At 40.0% G+C, this 24,746-nt stretch overlaps 1 protein-coding gene across 2 annotated transcripts; it reads right to left on the bottom strand.

The window, feature by feature from the left end:
* On the bottom strand, positions 1-24,746 carry LOC120558459 (lysophosphatidic acid receptor 2-like). 2 transcript variants are annotated; one of them, XM_039799479.1, is made up of 6 exons: positions 24,605-24,746; positions 24,357-24,481; positions 14,620-15,097; positions 11,431-11,925; positions 4,663-4,919; positions 733-831 (listed from the first exon to the last, which is right to left on the bottom strand). In XM_039799479.1, exons 3-6 carry the CDS (start codon positions 14,870-14,872, stop codon positions 733-735), a joined length of 1,104 nt encoding a protein of 367 aa, XP_039655413.1. In that variant the 5' UTR covers positions 14,873-15,097; positions 24,357-24,481; positions 24,605-24,746. The 2 variants fall into 2 exon arrangements, with proteins under 2 accessions (XP_039655417.1, XP_039655413.1); XM_039799483.1 differs by having other exon boundaries at positions 1-831; positions 24,357-24,745.

The raw sequence follows: 24,746 nt of genomic DNA, 5'->3' as shown, positions 1-24,746 counted from the left end.
AAATATGGTATTTTTTGAAAATTAAACCATGTAAACCTATTATGATATAACCTCTAAATACAATTATCAACCTGAAAATGAGCATAATATGAGCGCTTCAACTCAAATACACATGAATCCACCATGAGGGTATAGAGAAAATAATTTGCATCGCTTAAAATTGAATTATATAACTTCACGGCACTCAACAGAGTACATGTTTCTGCTTTGCAAATGTCCAAACACACTTTCCTTCATTTCTTCGCCAGCATGTTCCAGTTGTTCAGCGGCCGTCAGTGCTCCTTCTTCTGCCCCCATCTGTTTAGGGAGAACTGGCAGTTCTCATTTATGTCACAACAGGAAATGAGCTCTCCAATGTCCACCCCCCCCCCCCCCATGTTGTTTAAATGGCCAAGTAGTGGAGGGTTAGCCTCCCATTGTCTGCTGAAGGTCGATGATGGAGCGCAAACGAACCACTTGCTGCCAATTAAACTAGAAGAGACGTCCACATCATGTTGGCCAACTGATATTAGAAGTTCATTCTTCTTGTCCTAACGGGCTTTGAAGCAGCAATGGTAAATATCCAATGTTTCTTAAAAGAATAGACAGCTTTTGAGCCTCACACAACAGTCTGCTTGCTGAGGAAACACCAGGTCTTAAGGCTTGTTTATGTGTGCATACCTAGATTTCAGCATCAAGTGTGTGTCTGCATGCCTGGAGTATGTTGAACGTTTGTCCTTGTTTGAGTTAATGTCAGGTTTCTGAATGGGCAGGGATGTCTTCTGAGCCTGCACGGATAAGAGGGATCCCGTTGGTCTTCCCTGTCGGCGCGGCAACACGAGACTTATATTTCTAAAGACAGAGGTGGAGACACAGGTATGAATATGAGGCAAGAGTTGAAATGGGGTCAAAGGAATCGGAAGAGGAAACAAAAAGAAAATAATGAATAGGGATGAGGTGCAGCAGGAAGTGAAAAAAAGAAATAAGAAAAAGTGGGTTAGTCATGTCCAAACTAGCAAAACGAGGCAAGAGAACAAAACATGTTAATGTGATACTGTTTCCACACAGTTTGACATGAATCCAAACTTAAATATCACTGGTTATCACAAAGAAGCAGTCACACTGAAAAAAAGACAAAGCAGGAAGACACCCATGACCAAACAAATTATAGATGTAGGCAGATTTATGCATTTATTTCATATTAGTTTTAACAATGTTTGTACAAAAATAAACCCAAAGCAATATGAAAATGTTTCTGAACTGTCAAAAATAATACCAATAACTGGCCTCCAAAATGAAAACAAGTGTCAAGGGGTGGGTACCGGTCATTTCTTAAAAATTGGTATTTAAAACATTGTTTGCAAATCGGTATCAAAATCATAGTATACAATTTTTCGAACGATACCCAGCCCTACAACATTATTTGAAATCTGAAGACAAATAATGGTTTGCATATACCGTTATCCCTTTAATAGCTTTGTGTAATGGCATTCCCTTTAAGCGTAATTTATAGTTGACGACTTGCTATTTTCCATAAATGTTTTAATTCTGGGTCACTGCATATTTTACTATAACAAAAATATGTAAAACAATGTTTTAGTGAGTCAGTGTACACACATATGCACACACACACACGCTCATGACTGCACTTCCTGCTAGCAGCAATAACAGGCTGTGTGTGTGTGTCACACAGAGCGCATGTCTCCAACATACACACATACCCGAGTAAAAAGTCAGAGGAAATGTGGCAAGGAGCATGACCCACTCTAACCACCAGTACACATCTGGACTGGTTTAAGACTGCACGCACGCACACACACACACACACACACACACACACACACACACACACACACACACACACACACACACACACACACACACACACACACACACACACACACACACACACACACACACACACACAGTTGGCCCTATAAACTAAGTAACGATTGCATAAGACAGCAGGGTAATTCCCCACAAGAAATCTGTTTATAATACCAGGCAGAGTGACCATTATGGCCTCGTTTTATGAGATCTGAGGAGTTTGAGCGAGGTCATTCCTAGATGTTTCGCTAAAGTTTGACTCATGGAAAGTTTGACATCTTGGCTGGATAGATGCACATATGTATGGAATTAGATTTGTGTCTAAAATGAGTGCATGACCGGACATATCTTGAGATTATTTGCACGCACAAAAATGATATTTTGTTTTGATATTATCAAACAAAGACCAATAGTGACAAAAAAAAGCCTATCAAAATTTACCTACTCCAATTTTGAAATTGTGACACTGTAACACAGTCAATTTAAGCTATTGTTTTCTGAATCAAATAACTTTTCTGTAGCTTAGCTCTTTAATTGATCTAGTAGTGCGGTAACATCCACACAAGCTACATTTAGCTTTACTCAAACGAGGTGAAGCTCAAGTGCAGTGGAGACTAAAACGGCTGAGGATCACCAACACCAGCACCAAACACGGACTGTCCAGCAAATACAAAAAACAAACAAAACAAAAAAAATTACTTTGCACACCCGAATCAAGCCGATGAATTTGAACTCTTTCAGTTTCTATGTAAAAGGTGAAATGTGTAATGGTAAGTGGCTCTATATGACTTTCTGCAGGGACGCCTATTTTACCCGAAGTAGCTACTTTATTCACCTGCTGATTATAAAATAACTGAGGTTGATGTTGACAAGTTAAAAATATAGTGAGAGGAAAAAAGGTGACAGTTCTGAAACTGCATTCTTCCTTAGTGCTCAAATCCCACGCTCACTATGAGATTTAGTTTGACTGGTTAAAGGTGTGAGAGACAGGAACTGAAAGAAGAAAACCAGACCTATATGATCAGACAATAGATACAAGGTATGTGACAGAGCAGCAGTTTATAACAACATCTGCCGTCACTTCAGCCACAAGGTAACCCACAGGCTCAGTGTATTGAACGTGCAAGGTTTTTTTTTTTTTTTTTTTTTTTTTTTTGGAGCTGTAAGAGCCGAGTATGTTCTCTGCTCTTGTTGGACCATTATATTCATGCAAAGTATGTTGCTTTTTGTAATTGACAGTGCTTAAAGAAATAATATTGTGATTTCTTAGGCTACACAGAGCTCAACAATGTGTGTTGCAACAGAGCTGCAACAAATAATCAACAGTTATATATTTTCTAACTAAAACAAGTCAACACAGTTATACTGCAGGACAATAGAGTCAACAGTTGGAGGTTCTATATTCAACATAGGCTGCTTCTCAAGTCACTTATTTGATAGCTCCTCGCACAAACCGGAGTTGTTCTGTCCTTCCAACGTGAAGGCCGTCTCAAAGCTCTTATTCCTGCCGAAGAATCGCGGCGTGATCTCCGAGGAGCTATGAGCGAGGATACACAAGGGCAGCATTCCTGTAAGCCGTGCCTCTAAAAGCCGTTGCTAAATCCTCGTTTCCTCTCTCCTCGCATGATTTCCGCGCGTCTCTCCCGTGCTTCCTTGGTGGGATGGACTAAGACGCGAGGAAGGGAAGCAACTGAAGGAAACATGGATGCAATTTAAGAACATAGGATGTACCCATGGATGGATGTACCCATGTTGCAATCATGTACACCTACAGAGCACCTAAAAAGCAGAAGCTTGTTTGTTTATATTTGGTCAAAACCGCAAGTTAAAGCAGGACAGACAAAGGTGGATCACTAGGATTGTCCACGCAACAATCCACTATGATTGTTGCGTATGACTTTCAAATCATAAACTACCACATCTGCATCTAATGATGATGCTATTAGTGAATCTCCTTACAATAGAATACAATAATACCTATCAGGTACAATCCTTTTTGATATGAAAGGCTCATCTAATTTTAGTTTTTTAATGATTTTTGCAGGAAAAGTGTGGAGTGTAAACTGATTTTTAACTGGATTTTTGGACTGGAGTTACGGAGCGACCTTATCGGTCATTCAGAGTTTCTGTTAGCGAGTAAGTGTTTCTGGCCACCTAGCAATGTAAGTCCAATATTCACACAAATGCTCCACTGTGTTCACCATATAGTCGCTCACTGTGTCTGTCGGCTGTTGGTGCTGAACAGCTATGGACATTGAGTTTTAGGAGCTCCTTTACAGAAAACCGCTGCCTGCAGTGGCTGGAAAAAAGAGCGGTTAGAGTGAACCAAAACAGTCAAGTTGTGGGTCAAACTTAACAATGAGCTGAAACTCACTATAAAGCTTGGTAAAACCGAGGGGAGCTGCAGATTTGGGTGATAAGGTTAATTTCATTTGCTACATTGTTATTGTGATAACAAATTATAATATATAATAACCAAATAAAATAATCAATTATATCTGCTTTAAGTGAACCAAGTAAAAACATACCTTTTAAAAAAAGGTACGGAGTGGTTTAGCCTATTTTTTTATATGATCATTTCAAATAATTCATATTTCACTTGCCTTCTTTTTTAAATAAAAACTTTTTCCTTCTTTTTTTTTGGGGGGGCGGGCACATTTAATGTAACCTTAAGTTGTCAAGTCGGCCAAGTTGTCACAGCTCTCAAACCGTTTGAGTGGTGGTTGTCACGGTCGTACTGTATATGCTAAACAGATAATCATGGTCACCAGATCAGTTTACAGTCAGTGTGCGTTTAGACAAGTGGTTGTTGTGTTTGTGACTGCTGTCGTCGGCTCCGTTGCTCTCGGACAGTACCTCTTGCTCCAGGGTGTTAAAGTAAACGCCAGAGGCGCCCTTGCGGCTGCCCCGCCGGCACAGGCAGCACAGGATCTCCTTGAAGGTCCTTCTCATGTCAGTGTCCCTGAAGGAGTAGATGATGGGGTTGAAGAAGGAGTTGCACTCGGCCAGGACCAAGAAGTACTTCTCAAAGCGCAGCACCTCACACACTTCACAGCCCAGACCGTCGAGCAGCAGGATGACCAGGCCGGGCGTCCAGCAGAACACAAAACAGCCTGGAGGGAGATCACGGGTACATAAGGTCATTAGAAATCTTGTAATAACATTGGAAATACAAAATAAAAGGCGTGGCTAGTGGCAGATAAAATAGGAGGAAAGACAATTATATACAGATATAGCTGTAAAGAATGTGAAGAAATGGGGGTCTAGCTAAGGGAGAAAGGGAATGTACTGTAAATTCCTCTGTAGGCCACACACACACACACACACACACACACACACACACACACACACACACACACACACACACACACACACACACACACACACACACACACACACAACTCTGTATGATCAGATTTCATTATCATAATACTCGATTAGGCAGCTCAGGAATTCCTTTTGTGCACACATTCTCAGTACTAATATATGCACACGTACAGGATACAGACGGAAATGTGAAGACGATGTGGTAACACACACAATGTGTAAGGCTTTCCTCAGCATTGACAATAACCTTAACTGTCACAACTACATGCTTTACCCTCCAATCTACATCCAAAACCAAGTCTTCAGCCTGAAATGGCAATTTGAAGACACCGTGAACTAAAATGCCCTCAATCGTAAAAGCTCAAGTTGGTCCTCACAAACGTAGAAGTACAAGATTACGCATCTCACACACTCTTAGTGGTGTCATATGTGCAGATATATGTGGAGAGGTTTTCTGTCACAGTGACTAAACTACGCAGCTCCCTGTCAGGGCGTGCTCATGGTTTTCCTCGCCCTCGTCACATGCCAGAGATGCTGAATCCATGCTGCTGAGCGATGGCAGAGAGAAGTCTAACTTTTTAAAAACTTTGAGGACTTTAATCGAAAGTTCAAAATGCGAGAGCAGGAACAGGGGAGACTGGGAAAGAGAGCAGAGGAGCGAGGGAGCACAGCCAGTTCAGAAGAAAACAAGAGGAATTGGCAGGAGGAGGGAAGGAGTGAATGTGTGGGGGGAGTAAAGTTGGTTTAACAAGTACAGACAAGCTAAAAGAGGAACCTGCATGACAGCCTGCATGTTGATAAGTTTCAGGTGAGGTTTTTCCCTGAAAACTATCTTTTGTACAACAAGCAAAATGAGTAACGTGCATGTGGTATATATGTGGGTGTGTACAATTAAAGGCCCCGAAAACCAATTTTCAATCACTTCTCCTACATAATATATCACCTGCCACAGTAAGAACGACTTGGGTTATTTCACTGGAGAGATTTCTGTGTTTTGTCTGTGCTTTTCTTGCTGGTCAACCACTGTCAATCAATCTGATCAAACGACATTCCCACAGCCATAAAAAGCAGATTAGTTAAGTTTTTAAGCATTAATTTAAGAATAAAAGTTTTTTTTCAAACTTTAAGCTTGATTATTGCATATTTAATCACAAATATTCACCATTATAGACAAATACTTCCAATTCTTAGGTGCTGATTAACCCAATATTTTTTACAAAGAGCAAGTCACTGAATTTTATTACCCTAAACACCCAAAGGTTGTTGTCTTTCCTGCAGTCAGGAAACATAAGCCACCACGTTTACGTAAACACAGTTCTTCTAAGAACAGGTCACCACAAAGTCTTACTGACGGCAGCATAGATTGGTTGGCAATGTGTTGCCAACCAATCTAATGTGCTTTGTTTTCTTCAGTAATAGAAAGTAAAAACATAAATGGGGATACAATAAGAATGATGAACTAAAACACAAATAAATTGCTATTTAAAAAACATTAAGTCAATAATGTGCCCTGAGTACAATGTATTTGTGTATAGAGATGGGCAATATGACCTGACAATTCTACCGCCTCAGTTAACCAAATTAAAATGACATCTTGTTAAATACATGGGTGCACAAGATACTTAATTATGACTCTAAATAACATTTAACCCTTTCAGGCAGTTGCTTAACATTCTTTAGGATTATCAAAACAAATGATACTATTCAGTAGGGGTGGAACAGTACATGTATTCATATTGAACCGGAACGGTACAGGCGTCTCGGTTCGGTACATGAATTCACACGGAGAATACACGGTATAAAAATAAATAAAACTTGCGTGCAAATTAATTAATGTAATGCGGAACTACTGTTAGATACACGTTTCTTTAAGGACACCTAATCTGTAGTAGGGCTGTCAACGAATATTCTAAATTCGAATATATATTCGAATAGTTTTTAAAAAACAACTTTCGAAGGTGAAAATTAATATTCGAATAAAAAAAAAAATGTGGAAAAAAACACTCGCGGTAGCAAAGGTTGTCTGGCTGTCTGCTTTGCGAGTGGGCGCGCTAGCTAGGGTTCAGGGACAGGTCACAGGAGTAGCACTTTCAGCAGTCTGGCACAGCGTCACTGCTGAAAGTTGACTTGTCTTGCATGGAAGATGGCAGAAAGTGCAGAGCCCAACTCGACCGCATCAGAGAAAGCGATTTTAATCCCCAAAAATCTAAAAAGCCATGTCTGGAAGTACTTTGGATTTTGGTCGGTAGGAGGTAAAATAGTTGAGCCGCGAGATAAAGTTGTATGCAAGCTATGTAAAATACAGTCTGCTGCTTCAAAAAGAGATGTTGACGTATGAACAAGAGTCTCCAATACCTGCTCAACAAAATCCTCTCATGTGGTGGAAAACTTCGGGCTCTGGGAGATACCCTCGCGTCGCCCAGATGGCAAAGAAATATCTTTCAATCCCCGGATCCTCAGTGCGCTCTGAACTCATCTTTTCCTCCGCCGGGAATATAGTAAATAAAAAGTGATCAGCACTGGCCCCTTCAAATGTGGACCATCTTGTATTTTTGGCAAATAACCTGTAGGCCTTCAGGCCTAAGACCAGACGGAGACAGTGCACTAAAAAGACAATGGAATAAATAGCAGTCAGTTTTTTTTCTTCCTTTTTTTTTTTTGTTTTTAATACAAGCGCCAAGAATGTAAGTAGCCTTTTTCATTTTTAAAAGCACTTTATTTTTTATGAACCTCAGGGTAAAAGTTCTTTGTTGTCACATTTCTCGGAATTGTGTGCCTCATTTTATTTAACGTTAAACAGAAACATTACTAAAGTGTATGTACGACTGAATAGATATGCATGATTAAAGGTTAAATGAACTGATTCCACTGCTCACTCGGTGCGTTCAATGTCGGTTCTATATAGGCTACTGTGAAACTTCAATTAATGTTAATAATATTTGTTTCAATCACTGAATGAAGCCTGCTATATTTGGGACAATAGTCGCGACCTTAAATTGCTTGCACAAAACTCTTGATCAGCACTCAAAATGTGTTTATTGTTGTTCATTTTAAACCGTTATGCGCACAGCCGCACATTGCGCAGAGAGCGTGAGGGCGAGAGAGAGAAAGTGCTCGAGTGAGCGAGCGTGAGGTCTGCGGTCATCATTTGATTTACTTGTTTTTGTGTAGGTAATACGTTGTCAAATATGTTTAAACTTAAATAGACTACCTATACAAGTAGTTATGTATCTTTGTATTAATTTGTCCTGTTATTGACCTAATGCGCGTCATTGACAAAATGCGCATGCACAACCAGATGTTCGAATATTGTGTTTTTTTAGAGGGAATATTCAAACGTCATTTTTGAGCAATTTTGACAGCCCTAATCTGTAGCCCCCCCGCTCTGAAGCTCCCGCTCTCCGCCTACATGTCGACGGTCCAGTGTGTGAGTCCGAGCTAGCAGCAATAATGACGAGCAGCCTAGCCTATGGCGAGTGGTGGCGACCCACAAGAGTTAGAAGACCCGCCGGCCTCTTTAAGATCGCAAGTTTGGGAAAACTATGGTTTCCCAGTCAGTTACAGTAGTACAGGCGAGAGAGTGGTGGATAAGATGAGGACTGTGTGTCGGCGTTGTTCAGCAGTTGTTGGATATGCGAGTGGAAATACATCTAACATGATAACGCATATCCGACGCCATCACCCAGATGTGCCAATCACTGGAACGAGACAAAAAAAAAACTGTCCAACTTCTCCTCCCTACAGTGCTTAACAAGCCTTTAGATACAAATAGGGCCAAAAAATTACTGAAGCAATCGGAATTTACAGGTCATCTGCAATGCGCCCATATTCACTCGTAGAGGAATCTGGCTTCAAGTATTTGCTGTATGAACTCGAACCTCGTTACAACATGCCATCCTGTCCACATGAGGCAAACTGTAGTCCCTTCAATATACAACCACACACGGACGTTGATGGAGCACGAGTTGTCAGCTCCACTCTCCGTTTCACAAACGACTGATGGTTGGACTTCACGTGCTACGGAAAGCTATCTCACGGCGACTGCTCATTTTATTGACTGAGTGGGAAATTAAAGCGTGAGTTCTACAGATGTTGCTGTATGAGCAGCACACAAGCACTCACCTAGCTGAGAAGCTATAGGAGCTCGTAGCAGAGTGGAATACTTTATCTTTTGTGGGGGAAGGTCTCGCCTAAGTAAAATTCTGTTTTGTTATTTTTCTATGTAATTTGCACTTTCATAAATAAGAGATGCTGTATTTTCAGTTTTATAGCCGATGGTCTTATTTTGTTTACAAGTTACAGATGGAGTCTAGAGATGACAGGAATTGGCTGGTTTCACGTGCTGGGCCATGACCGGCGACCGGCAGGTCAGTCTGACATATGCCGATTTCATGCCGGTCAACGCTACGATTAACTGACAACATAAGTTATAGGAGTTACAGTTCTTAAGGACGCACGCACACAGACGCGACAGCACAGTCGCTTTTTCCTTTCGCATGTCGCCGCTATTCTCGCACATGTAGGGAACCTCGTGAATTAACCTGCAACATGTCAGCCGTTTAGAAAATCTTCAGCATGTGTGCAGAAGATAACAAGTTTGCAATATGCAACACCTGCAAGAAAAAAGTAGGGCGTGGAGGGACGACACAAAAACAAAAATCACATTTTTTAGTTGGATATTGGATGTGAAAAGAAGGAAATGGTTCTAACTAGGGGTGTGACGAGACACTCGCTCACGAGACAAGACGAGACACGAGATTGGGGTCACGAGAGCGAGACGCGATTTTAACACTAATTTAAAGAAAACTTCAGTTAAGAAATATGACTGGGAAAAATAGTCTTTCCTCAGAGAACCAAGGTTACAAGCTAGGGGTGTGACGAGACGCCTCTAACGCAGACCGAAACACATCACGAGATTGGGTTCATGAGACGCAGACGAGATTTCGTCGAGGTGAAAAGTTGTCTCGGGAGGCGATGTGATGTCAGCGTGATGGAGCGTGGAATTACTATTGAAAATCCCCTGCCACTTTTAAATCATTTGTGTGGCAACATTTTGGTTTTCCCGCGGAAATAATAAACGGCGAAAGAGTGACAGACAAGACGAACACAATATGTAAACATGGTAAGAAAGAAATGCCGTATACCGCGGCTAACACGAGCACTATGCAAAAACACTTACAGCACCACCACAGCTCTCTACTAACTACCGCGACTGCGCAGTAGTTAGTAGTACGGCATTTCTTTCTTACAACGTTTACATATTGTGTTCGTCTTGTCTGTCACTCTTTCACTCTTTTCACCTCGACGAGAAATCTCGTAACGCGAGATCTCGTAAAACGAGATCTCGTCACACCCTTAGTTCTAACATTGCACTTTAGATGTGTGAATTTCCCACACCAGGAGTAATTTATATAGTTCTATTTTATAGTGATCCATTCACTGTTAAAAAAATGTTCTGTGCAAAATGTTCTATTAAAGAAAATATAGAAAATAAATATTCGTGTGTGCTGTAAAGTGGTTAGAAAAAATGAAATCGGAATCGGCTGGTCTAGCTCAAAGAAAATTGGAATCGGCCTAGAAAGTTGTAATCTGTGCATCTCTACTTCAGCCTGTTGAAGCTAGCTCAGGAGAGAGACTGTATGACACTAGGTGGTACGGCCTGAGACATGCACAATAAAAAAAATAAAAAAATAAATAAAAAGGTATTGCCTTCTGCATTTTCCCTCCATTGTACCGAACCGAACAGTGATGTCTGAACAGACTGACTTCTGTGTACCGTTCCACCCCTACTATTCAGTATATCTATGCATTCATGATGACTGCAAGTTGCTGTTGAAAGCACCAGAAAAGGCTGGCTTGGTTACCTTTTTTCGTCAAACTTTAATTTTCAAGAATATAAATAGATTCGGAGCACATTTATGGCTTGAGTTACTTTTCATCTCATCTGCATGATTTATTTTGGTATGTGTTGTGATATTAGCAAACACTTTTGAATTAGATGGCTGTATCTAAACCCTTCTCAAGTGTGCCGTTTTCTGTTATTACAACGGTTGTAACTACATTGTCCTATGTTGGGTTTACTGATGCCAAAAAGACGTTTGGTTCCTGAACCAGATGAAGCCACGCCGGTATGAGTTAATCCACACGAAGGACACAAGCACACGCTCTGTTGTTTACTTTAAGGAGCGAATGTTGATAAAGGAATTAATTTACCAAACGAGATTCATAATGTAGGTCTAAGTTTTCGGTGTGTTGCACAGCCCTTGACCTGTATAACTGGTGTGTGAGCTTCCTCACCCAGGATCATAGAGACGGTCTTCATCAGGTTGAACACGGTCTCTTTGTGTCTCATCTGGGTGGTGTGCTGTGACATCTGCTTGCTCTTGCGTCTCACATAGACAAAGATCCGGGTGTAGACAGCCACCATGATGAAGAAGGTAAGCAGGTTAAGAACCCCCCAGAACACCAGGTAGCTGCGGCTGTACAACGGCGCCATGGTGGAGCAGTTGTCCAGGTCGCACAGGCAGTGCCAGCCCATGGCGGGAACCAGGCCCATGACGATGGACACCAGCCAGATGCAGAGCATGATGATGAAAACACGCCGGGTGCTCATCTTACTGTGCAGCTGCATGTTGAAGATGGTTTGGTGACGCTCCACGGCCACAGCCAGTAGGTTGAGGACGGAAGCTGTCAGGCTGGTGTCGATCAGCCCTTGTCGCACAAACCACTGATGCTGAGACAGCTTAATGGTCCATGGACCGGTATGAAACATCAAGTGGAGGTAGGAGACACCTGGAAGAGGAAAGTGGGGGTTTAACAAATACAAAAGAACTACAGGATAATCCACACTATTACATATTGGGTTGTATTCAAGGCGTAGTTTGCATTTAGGGATCGTTTTCCTACCTACCAAGGCAGAGACAAAATCACAACATTCTAAATGTCCCATTCAGTTTCCATTGTCATCACCCACAGCTATGGCTGCAGAAACAATGTCATTCCAAGTGACCCTTATGATATTAGGATATCATATGGTTATGAAAATATTTAAGAAAACACAACCAAAGTGTCTGAAGAAAAAGTAACCTTCAGCATTAAAAAGGTGCATTTCCCTACTACTAAAGAGACAAGCAGGTCATGACCGCTTGAAGGCATATGATGAGAGTTAAAACACCCACAGCCATCGTTTATGTAATCCTGTGCATCTGTGGCGTCTTCACGTGTCTTTGTAGATTTATCAGCATCACTGTGTGAAGAAACAGTACTGTGCTCTTTCCCAGCATCTACACTCAACTCTCTATAGAAATAATATTTTTATTTTTAAATCACATTTGTTGCACAGATGTGACACTGCATGACGGAGCCTGAGTGTGTTGTTGTACATCAAATATCTAAGCCAAGATAGGGTTAAACTCACAATGTGCATGGAGAGAGTAGTAAATGGAAAAAAGTAAATTTCCCTTAAAACAAAACTCTTACATTAACAAAAGATAATTTTAAAAAGGACAATTCCGGCGCAAAATTAACCTAGGGGTTAATAACACATGGGTACCGAGTCAACCGTTCACTGGGATAGGTTTTCATGCTAATCGAATGTGACCAATTCGCAAACCGCTTATTAGCTTGTAAAAAGGTACTCGTCGGGGCATGCGAAAGTAAAAAGAAATCTCTATATCTATACCACCAACAAGGCTCAAAATAGCACCACACTTCCATGGTAGCATAATGAGTGTCCCTACATGTAACGACGAATGCCGTGTAACCAGTAGCTCAAGCCCAGTTGTTACTACCCGATGTGAGTTGCGCATGCTCAGATTTAAACGGTTTACAGCATAACGCCAAGGGATCCGGATCGGGAAAATGTTTTAGCTATCTAGGATTGTTTGATTGCTAACGTTAGCTCAAAACGCCATTCAAGTGACAGTCTTTGTTGTGTTTGATTGCTAACTTGTAGCCAGCAGTGAACAAACTTCATTATGTAGGTCCATTTTTATTGTACTGACATCGCAGAAGTCTCTCGTAGCAGGTTCTTGTAGGCTACTTCAGCCTCCAGCGTCTAATCTAGAATGGACATCAGAGATCATGCTGTGAAAATGTGATGACTTACGCTAAATAATAAATTACTGCTATCTAATGTACCCATCGCATTATTCTGTGGCTAACAGCAAAACCACCTGCACCTGCCTGTATACTGAACGGTACTGTCTTTATAAACTATGTTTTTAATAAACTGTCTGTACACTTACAAAGTTCTTAATGCTTCGGTTTACATGTAGGGACCCTCATTATGCTACCTTGGAAGTGTGGTGCTATTTTGAGCCTTGTTAGTGGTGTAGAAATAGCGATTTCTTTTTACTTTCGCATGCCCCGACGACTAGCTTTATAAGCTAATTAGCGGTTTGCGCTAAAACTGGTCACATTCAATTAACATTAAAACATATCCCAGAGAACAGTCAACTTGGTACCCATGTGTTATTAACCCCTAGGTTCATTTTGCGCCAGATCTGTCGAGAAGAGAGCCGCATTTGTAGTGTGGTTAAATGTGTTAAAATGTAGAGCGTTTGGGTCTTATAGCGCTCACCACCTTTTCTATTAAAAGCTTGTGAAGAAGGCAGCCTGGCTACCTGACCTGTTGTAACACTTTAAAACTTTATTTTAAAACGTGTTAATAGACAGCATGGAGATGCAGAGTGCCGAAAGTCAGACAGCAATTAGGACAGTTAATTGTAGAAGATGTATAAAACAGCTACAATTTATTTTTTCCTCTATTCAAAAGGTGACAGTCTGCAGCAAACCTCATACCCAAATCCAGTGTGCTGGAGTACCGAACCAACACAATGAAATATTTTCTGCAGGGTCTACCAAGTTAAATTAATACTTGATCAACAATCATACTGGAAAATCTATGACGAAAACCCAGGAAGGATGTTATGGCCTTAGAATTATTTATTATGTCGTATTTTTCCAGTACCTCGCAGCTGTATATTACAATAACTCCTGATTATCTTATTTATTAAATTACTGACACCCACATGGATTATCCAATAAATGATTAATTAATTTATATTTTTGCTAAAATTGGCACTTCCCCATAATGACTCTGTGAGCTTCCCACCTACTGTAGCGAACAGTAGTGACAGTGTTTGCTGTAGGTCTGATGGTGCTGACTGAAACATCACAAAAGCATTTAACATTTAACAGCCTCCTGCAGCACAATCCACTGTCTTTTTAAATTTTGCAAGGCCTTTTGAGGAATTCAATGTTTTAGGACCTGCATATACACTAAAGGTGTGTCACTGTCCCACTGCTGTGCTTTCTGACTCAACTGTAGCAGCACTGAAACTATAAACTATCAGATGTGACAATGTAGTTTAAATTAGGCCTGTATATATGCTGTATGTATATGCTGTACTGTATATTTAAATAAGTTGTAGTACTAGTAGTTACAACAAGAACATAGTAGCACATGAAGTAAAACAATTGTACCTGAGAAGAGGTCAGCCAGAGCCAGGTTACCCAGCAGGTAATAGATGGGATAGTGAAAGCGTCGGTTTTTAAAAATGGCGCCCATGACCAAAAGGTTGGAAAAGATGACAATGAAGCAGACCATCATGCCCAGACTGACAATCACATAGTCACGGTTGCGCCAGTGGTCGCTGATGTTCTTGCCACTCTTCTCATAGAAAAAGTCCACGGTCCGGTTGTAGTAGCATATCTTGTCAGTGGTGTTTGTACCCATGTTGAGATAGACAGTGGATGTGGGATCAGAGAAGAGCAGGAGAGGACGGAGAGCCGAGCAGCGTTGCAGACAAGAAGCACAGGGGAAGGTCTAGGGCGCCATTTAGACTTGCCCTCTCTGGTGTGATGGAGATCGGCATGCCATCAGCTGGACAGATGGAGGACTGGAGGGATCCAGTCTGAGGCCTTCACTGTACGGCTGTCTGGGACTCCACTGGTCTTCAACCTGTGGAAGTTCAAAACAATATGTGAATTTAAATTTGTGTGCAGGCTCATAATAGCTGCAACACAGGAGAAAAACCAGCTAGCCAATCAGCCCACAGTGCAGAAGTCCAGAAAAGTCAGAGACGTTAATTACCATTTATATGACATGAAAACTAATCTATTTCTTGATCTATCTATTCATTTATCAGAAAAAAAGCGTAACACTCTTTGGTTCCAGCTTCTCAAATATTAGAACTTACAATTTGTAATTGTCTTAAAATATCTTTTAGTCTTTAGCGGTCAGACATATGAATCATAATAAAGAAAAACTATTATACAAAGCAGTGTATTTGTATATGACTTTAAACATGTCTGGTGGGGATCATTTAAAAAAGGTACAGGTATCCTAACATTTATCATTATAGTAAATATTACATACCATGAAATAGACTTACATCTGTAGAGATTTTTTAATTTTTTTATTCAATGCATCCATCATCTGTTCCAAGATTAAACTGTGTGAACTCACACCAGCAGTTCAGACCACTTTGTTAATGCCACTGCAGTACAGTTTGTACCTCAATTGCCTAAATACACACTATAAGTGTGGACCACAAGTCTTTTGAAAGTAAATATGGTGAATTTAGCCTGCCAAAGATGTGGAGATGTAACAATGCATCGTAAATCGGTTAAATATCGATATAAAAGATTACAACTGGTTGAGTAAAGAATTACATTTTTAAAACGCCCTAGGGCGTAATCTATGTGTTCTTAGTTTATTTATTTAAAGAGATGTTTTTCTATTTAGTTATTTTGATGTGGGATTTGATTTAAAAGAAACAAATTAGTAATTATTTTTAATAGAATTTAATTTTTGAATATGAAAAATGTGCATGATGTTTTCATGCAGACACCAAAAATGTATCTTGCTCAAAGAATTGGTATCTCTATAAACCAGAAAAACTTGATTAAACTAGTAAAAACTAGTTTTCATTTTCATATTTATCACTGAGCTTAAAGACCAACTATCTATGCAGGCTGACAAGTCACAACAGGAAAATGGGAGGCTTTATGACTGCGCTTGCTGTAATCAAAACCTACCACGGCTCAGGGAAGAACTCAGCCTTCACTTCAAGACGTGCATTCAAAAATGTGGCCAACAACAACAACAACCTGATCTAATACTCTATTTACGGTAAACTTGTACGGGCTGCATGCCACGTTTTGAGTCAACAACACTCCCTTACACAATCTCCATTTTCCTGTAAAAGCTAGCGCAGCACGATGACACGCACTTTACCGCCGGCTCCAAGTTCAACTCCCTCAACAATGAAAATGGCAGAGCAGATCCCTACAGCAGAGACACACCTCAAAATTACATAATACAGCGCTGTAACTCAATCCAAACAACACAGAGACAGAGAGACAGAGAGAGAGAGAGAGAGAGAACTTTAGAGGCTCAAGAATGAAATGATGGATGACACAACAGCAAGAAAAGGGTTTGGTTAAAGAAAAACAGTTGAGGAACAGTTAAAGAGGAAGTTGAGTTTACGGGAGTAAAATAAAGTCTTGGTGTGGTGTGACTGACTGAACAATGTCTACAAGTTCTCATCTGTGTGGTGTGCAGAGAAGAAGTGAAATACTCCAGTGCTGAAAAGTGTGCACACAATCGCTCCATTTCCTCCCTACATCAGAACACACCTATGAACTCTTCTCGCTGCTTTACAGTTTAGTTTACATTCTTTTTTTATCTCTGTCACTAGGTTATTCTTAAACACCAGCTTAAGGAGATAAAATAAAAATAGCAGCTCAATAAATTATGCCGACTTTCATGAGGCTGCACGAAATCTGATAAATAACCTCAAGCGATGTCACTCAAGTCAGCGTCAGTTGGGGCTGAAGGCTACAGTTTTGAAAATAATATAAAAAGTCTGGGCGTGTGGCGTTAGATAGAAGTGAGCTTAACCCTCTGGGGCTAAGAGCTCAACAGGATTAGGATACATTTGTCATGCATTTAGATTCATAGCTTGACAAGGTTTTATCATACAAGCATGACAAAAAAAATTGACAGAAACCTTTTAATTTACACTTTCCAATGTGTCCATAAAGCTATTCACATGGTAACGACTTGATAATAGCTTTCACTCTATTGGATTATCCTTCGGGGAAGCGCAGTGAAATGCCCACAGCAAACAAGAGGTTACATACACTTTTTTAAGGAGAACCTTTTTTGGAAGATGGTATGCTGGTATAACGTACAGTCAGGCTACAGCTTCGGGTGATTCAAGGCAGCGACGAAAATTTCAGCAGCTCATCAGAACCAATGAGCGGTCTCATTCTGAAATAAGACTTGATCCAGCTAAAGATCAACTTGAGTAGTGTAAATATGTCTATATTAATGGTCATAACAACCCACATATTTCCTCTTATCAGCCACCATTCAAGTATTGTAGTGACTGGAAAATAATTTAATTTCATTCCAGTGCACTTTGCAAACGGACAATCAAAGCAGCTGCAAAGCAGTCAGGTGGATTTATATATCTCTGTAACTTCTGTATTAAAGGTCACAAAACAACAAAGATTGTGCTCATAGAAGTGCAACACGTGGTTAATTGCCCTACTTTAGAGCATATAAAAAGATCAAGATTGAGGCCATTTGTACGAGTTTGATGCAGTTCAAAAGGTGGAACAAAGCAATGGGAGACAAACGGCAACTTCATGTCAATGAGTTTTGAAAGGCTGCATATACTGTATATTAGGTGCAATAAGAACACGTTATTGGCTCTCCTGGGTGTGCACCTTTGCGATTCCACTCCTTTCCATTTTGATATCGGGAATATCATTTATTATCGTGATATTTTGGATTTGTTTCCAGTGAGATATTGAGAGTGTAGCCTCTATAGTGACTTTCCTGTAGCAAACTTTACTGTTGCTGCTTTAGAAACAATTTTTAGTTATATTTAAAATACAATAATAAAAAAGGAGAAACCAGGGTTGGCGGGGGCGGAAAACATTTCCATGGTAACTGCAGGCTCCACCAATCAGAGATGTCGGTTACGCTTAGGATTGTGGGTAGCGTAGTGCTAGTAGTACTTGTCCATGACGTCGCAAATAAAACAGGTTTTTCTTAAAACAAGGTTGATATCATACGGACATCTGGCTTTCTACAGGAGCAGAAACCTTTGTTTCACAATCTCGTAGCTTGTGGTAAGTCTACTATGGATGGTTTAGGCTAATAATCACAATCCTTATGGAGAAAATGAACAGGATTTTTACTTTCAGAGCCACACTGTTGACCTCTATAGTAACAGTTTGGAAAATGCACTCCTTGGCTTTCTTGCCGAGAGTTAGATAAGACTGATACCACTCTCATCATGCCCGTGGGCTAACTACCGCCAGCAATCTGTCAACATTAGAGTAAATAATTAAAGCATTTTCTAGCAGTAAAACTTCAGAGAAATCCTTAAACTTGACCTCATTGCATTTGACCTGCATTTTTCCTCTCTCCAAAAGGAACTGAAAGTATTTGCTTCGCTGACTCAGTTCACTGTGGTGCTTTCGCTCTGTGAGGCTCTAAGAGGACTGCATTTGCATGACTGTGTGTTTTCATGCATTTTATGTCTGTTTGTGTGTGAATGGACTGGGCTGAATCAGTAAACACCAGTTTGAAAGCAAACCGGTCATTACCAGAGCAGCCACACCCGAGTCTCTTCTTCTCCCTCCTCCCCTCTCTGAAAGTAGAGCTTTAGCACATCAACTTCAACACACACACACACACACACACACACACACACACACACACACACACACACACACACACACACACACACACACACACACACACACACACACACACACACACACACACACACACACACACACACACACACACACACACACAACAGAAAGTCTTCACATCTCCCCAGGACTGCTCTCTCTGGGTGTAATTGTTTTAATTATGTGTCTCTACTAAAGCACGTCTATCCAGCTGTGAAGGACGGACATGAAACTGGTGGGACTGCCTGGGTGTCATCTGCATAATGATTAACTTTAGCCATTTAATCACACAGATGCATGCATACACTTCCTCTTTAACCACACAAGGACATCAATTTCTTTTTTATGTACCCAAGGTCTTTTTTTCCCTCTTTGTTTAACAGGGCACCCGCCCCCATCACCCTGGGTAACTTCCCAGTCAACAGACTGTGTAGTACAGTGGCCGAGACGGTTCAACACAAATACAAAAGCCACAGCGCAAACACAAAAGCTACAACACAAATACAAAAGCTACAACACAAATACAAAAGCCACAACGGAAGTGAGTGTGTTGTTGACAAATGGAGCCGGCAGATGGGGTCCGTTCCAGAAAGCAGGTTTAGTGAAAACTCAGTTCGTTTACCCTGAGATGAGGGAAACGCTGCGTTTTCTGTTTCAATCAAACCTGTGAGAGAGGGGGGACTCCAGCCCGTTTCAGAAAGAGCAGTAACTTAACCTTAGAGTCAGTTACTATGGTAACTGAGCCTGTGAACCTATGGTCAGAGTTCTCTTCAATAAACCTTGACTTTCTCTCAGTCTCCTCCCTATGACACAGCGCTCTCTTTCATTTCCTCATTCATTCATTCAGTCAGTCTGTATCAGGCACATTTTAGTGCAGTTTGTTATCTGCATGAATAAAAAAAACCAGGTTGGTTTATCAACTGTTTTAGGCAGACCATAAAACGTTTTTTTTTTCTCAAAACATGGCATTTCTTTTGTCGAGGATCGTGTTGATGAAGAAGCTGTATTAGTTTGAAGGGAGATAAACATACGTCAGGAGATGATATTGAGGCCCCGACTATAGATGCATTTTCATTTCCAGATACTAGCCTACCTGTTTGAGCGGTATCGTTTTTCTTCATCAGTTATGTAGCCTACATAACCTTATCCATCCTCATATCACTAAGGTCACCCATCGTGGACATGCTCTACATCCCAGCACATTCTTTGTGTCACACTAAATTGTTGTTTTCATTACAACATTGGTGATGCGGAGCACATTAGTAAAGCCACTGTAGCAAAGCGCCGTCAGAAGAATGTGACTCGCTCTGAAATGTTTTTTAAACGTTTTTGTAGTGTTCCCTGGACACAAACCAATAAGAGCCATTAAAAAAAGGTTCCACAGTATTGCAGGTGAATGATGTAAACCCTTTGAAATGAAAGATTATGAATTATAATTCTGTTAATGATGTTGCTGCAGCCTCAGAATGGGACAAGTAGGCCTAGGACTTTTTCGCCCGCAGGATTGCACCTAAATGAAATAGATTATAGGTTTGATACCATTTCACCAGCAGTGTTGGTCAAGTTACTTCCAAATTGTAATACATTATATATTACTAGTTACTGTCATTTCAAAGTATTACAATATTACTGTCTCTGAATTGTAATGCCTTACACTACTTTTGCATTACTTTCACCAAAATAACAGCGGAAGTACGACTTGGCAGGTAGCTTGTGAATTTCACCACCGGATCAATAAAGTCTCCTCTTTATCCACTTTAATACATCATAGATTATTCATAATATTGTGTATAATTAATATGAATATGCAAAATAACTAAAGCTATAAAAAAAATAGAAGTAAAACGTACAATAGCCATGCTACATCCTGTAACGCCCTGCAGTGCCCTGCTATGCCATCAACTACTATTTCTAGTCACTGTTCCATTATCTTTATTGTGATTATTATTGCCACTGTTCATCACACCCCCAACCGGCACCGTCAGACACCACCTACCAAGAGCCTGGGTCTGTCTGAGGTTTCTCCCTAAAAGGAGCATTAAATGCTTTCTCTTACTGGAATTGTTGTGTCTTTGTAAATTATAGACTGTGGTCTAGACCTACTCTATCTGTAAAATGTCCTTAAATAACTCTTGTTATGATTTGATACTACAAATAAAATTGAAAATACTCAATTAAAAGTACCTTACAGTTGTATTGAAGTACAGCATAGTTACTTTCCACAGCTAAGAAGATGCAATGATATTTACATGTATAACAGAGAGCAGAAGAGAGCAGGCAAGTGTTCATAAACTTCTGGTGTACTTACAAACTTTCCAATCCATCGTTTTATGAGAGCATAACCTATTTGTACTACTGTAGACGTTTGGTATCATTTCAGGCATTATTAGTGGGGTAACTTACAAGATACAAACGTGGGTCCATTAGCCCCTGCACTAAGCTATTCAGCTGATAACTCTACTCTAGCTAACTCTCCCAATGTTAGACCCAGGTGAAAAAAGCTTCTGGGGGGGGGTGTTTGGCTCGAGGTCATGGTGCAAAGGACCCTAGGGTGAATTACTCCGAACCATCACTTTAATTCCCGACACGTTTCTGTCAGCAGCTCGGACACACTGCTGTCCACTAGGGCTGTCCTCGACTAAAGAAATTCTTAGTCGACTAACACTTATACAATTTTGTCGACTAATCGATTAGTTGATTTAATTGACAGAGCTGTGTGCTTAGAGAGGTGGTTAAGACTAGAAAAGCACAATATAAATGTAGTTAATTAACCATCTGTAAAACTGAGTTTCTCCACAATTAATCCTGCAAAAGCACCACTTTAAATCTTGTGCTTACCATAAATGTGCTCATAAGCATGAATAAGCATAAAAAAATGACTTATCAACTAAAGAAATCTTAGTCGACTAAGACCAAAACGACCGATTAGTCGACTAATCGACTAAGAGGTGGCAGCCCTACTGTCCACGCTGACGTACCATCACCTGTTGGGACACAGATGTTGTCCGTACAGTCTCTGGTTCCGACCACGGGAACAGTGACGGGACAGCTCGCTTCAACGCAGCGTAATAACTCCTGAAAATAATGTCCATGTCACAAATGTATCTGTCTCTGCAGTAATCTCAACCATCAAATACAGCAACAGGAAATAACTGGGTTTTTTTCTGTGAAGAAATATTTTGCTGTGTTGAATCAAATCAGCACTAAATGTTGCGTTAAAATGTGTTGTAACTCGCGTTACTGAGATTTTAACGGGTATAATATTACCAACATTTAATTAGTAATGACTTATATTACTGCGTTACAGCAAAATGGAATACATTACTGTAACTGCGTTACTTTTTTACATGTTCTAGTACAAACACAAAATGCAAGTTTGACCCTGAAAATGCTATATAATAGTTGCCCTTTAACATATTTTTTTATTGTAATATTTTTATTCTTATAATTTATGTTCTTAGCTGTTGCAGTACTTTGCTCTATTGTTTTTTCCATTTTCATATGTTTATTGTATGCACCTACAAAGGTCAAAGTCAAACTTATTTTGGCAATAAATCTCATTCTGATGGCACCTAAAACTGCAGAAAAAACTACACATTTCATGAAGAACAATATGAAAATGATATACGTACTGTTGCTATGCATCTGAATTACTGTAATTAGGGACCATTTTAAATAAATTACCTCCTATAAAATCCTTTGGAGACACGGTCATGAACGAGAAAAAAAACTAAACATTATCTATAAAGAACTGTATTTTAAAGGTTGTGTAATTAGGTTTGTCTTTAGGAAGTCCCCGAAATATGTATTTTAGTTGACAATGGTTTTTGTCAGAATGAAACATTTGCATTTCCAGCCAGTGGTTTTATCTGACCTGTTTTAGATGAGATAGAGCTACAGGTTTTACCAAATACATATTGTCAGTAATTCCCCTCAGTGACTCACAGGCAACTTGTTGCTTTGGCAGAACTGATCATCTGTTTACTTTATAATCTGTGCTTACCAGCACAATCAATTGTGTTCAATAGAAGTTTATCATTGAAGTCATTTATTAAGTCCCAAACGCTCTCCAGTTCCAAAACAAAACTTTTTAAGACGTCACATTGGACCTTGATGTTGTTTTTTTTTGAGAACTCAAAGAAAACAGTTCATTCCAAATTGAGATTCAGTGCCAAAACAACACTTTTTCCTATATCGTACTTTGAGAAATATGTCCAAAAAAACATAGTTGGTTTAAAAAAAGAAGCCAAAGTTCAATCTATTTCCCATGTTGAATGTGTATCCAGAACTTCGCCTGAACAGAAATCTAAAACTGAACCAATTCTGATTTAAAAATCAAACTGAATCAGACTTGACTATTTTATCAAATAAGTCAACAAGTTTACATTTCTGGCCTGACATTCAATGGCAACTTTTGGTAGTTCTTAATTGGGTGCTACAGACACATTCCAGCTTGTACTAAAATCGTATTGAGGTTTGATAGCCAGCTCTAATGATGTTGTATTGGACTGAATTATAGGAACCATAAAAAAGCCATAAATTAGATGACTAATCGATCTATTTAACTATTCTAATAATGACTAAACAATTTTTGACATATTAAAAGCACAAATGCCAAAATAAAAAACAGTTTCAAATGTTCTAATGCAAAAAACTATTTTCCATTTTATAGAACGGTTAACTGAATATATTTGAATTGTACATAATTGGTCTGTCAGAAAAATGCTATTTAAGACATCAACTTGGGCTCTAGGAAATTGTAATGACCTTTTTCCACCGCCTGATTTAGTAAACGATTAATCAATTAATCAAAATAATAATACATAGCTTAATCAATACTGAAAATTGTCCTAAATTGAGGATATTCACTTGACACAGTGTCAACAAAACCTGACCAGTATGGCCTTCACAGATAGGAATTATTGCAGGGGTTTATTGCATGGCTGTTTTGTAGGCTCCTAAATTGCATTCGACTGTAGGCCTACAGGTAACAAAAAAACTGGCAACACATGCGCTGTAAAATGTTAATCATAAAAGCATATGTTATTTATTTGTCTATCTTGCCTGAAACCAGGACGCATATCCTTGTGTACTACTTCCTTTGAGCAATAGCCTATGGGTTACACCCAGATAGATTCCAAACTAAAAAAAATCATAAGCAATATATTGAGTGGAAAAAAAAGATAACACTGCTTTTGTAGAAGATAAGACAAGTCGTTCGCCTGCATTACAAGACCATTTGGGAGAAATTGGCATGGTTAAAATGGCAGTGTTGAGGATGTTCAGGCTGCAATAAACACCAGACTCCTGCCAGCCAGCTTTGAGCCAGTGCAGATGCCTCAGCACGCTGTTGGGAGCACCGACCGAACAATAAAGCACACACGCTTCACTTCAACTCCGTCTCTTCTCCAACAGCACACATTTCAAACTCACATGAGAGGCATTTTACTCGAAAATAAAAATATATATAGGCTAGGCTACAGGGGAGAAAAATGTAAGCTTACCTTTTATTGTGTCTGTGAACTCGTTTATCAGGTAAATCCAGGTCAGGAGTCCTCGTCGAGTTGAGAGACAATGTGCTGTCGTAGGCTACCTGAAGTCACCGCCTCTTGCGCACTTTCAGCGCCCTCTGAGCACAACGTGGAAAAAAATGCGACAAAAATAAAGTTCTTGTTATTTTTTCTGTTTATATCGAGGTTCCATTCCAGGTTTTTCTTTTTTTCGCACAAACTTGGTGGATAGTCTCCGTCACCTGTGTTTGGACTTCTCCCTTGCTTCCGGTAGTTAGAGGTTGTTACCTGTGCGGAGTGATTTGCGCTGAGTCCCAGAAGGAGGACAAAGGGTGCGGCACGATCCTCCGCTGCCGTCTCTCTTTGACAAAGAAGCGGGTTGCT

Source organism: Perca fluviatilis, chromosome 1, assembly GCF_010015445.1.
Source record: "Perca fluviatilis chromosome 1, GENO_Pfluv_1.0, whole genome shotgun sequence".
In the NCBI taxonomy this organism is placed as follows: domain Eukaryota; kingdom Metazoa; phylum Chordata; class Actinopteri; order Perciformes; family Percidae; genus Perca; species Perca fluviatilis.
Note: the sequence above shows the minus strand (reverse complement) of the source record. Positions and strands in the feature narration are given on the sequence as shown.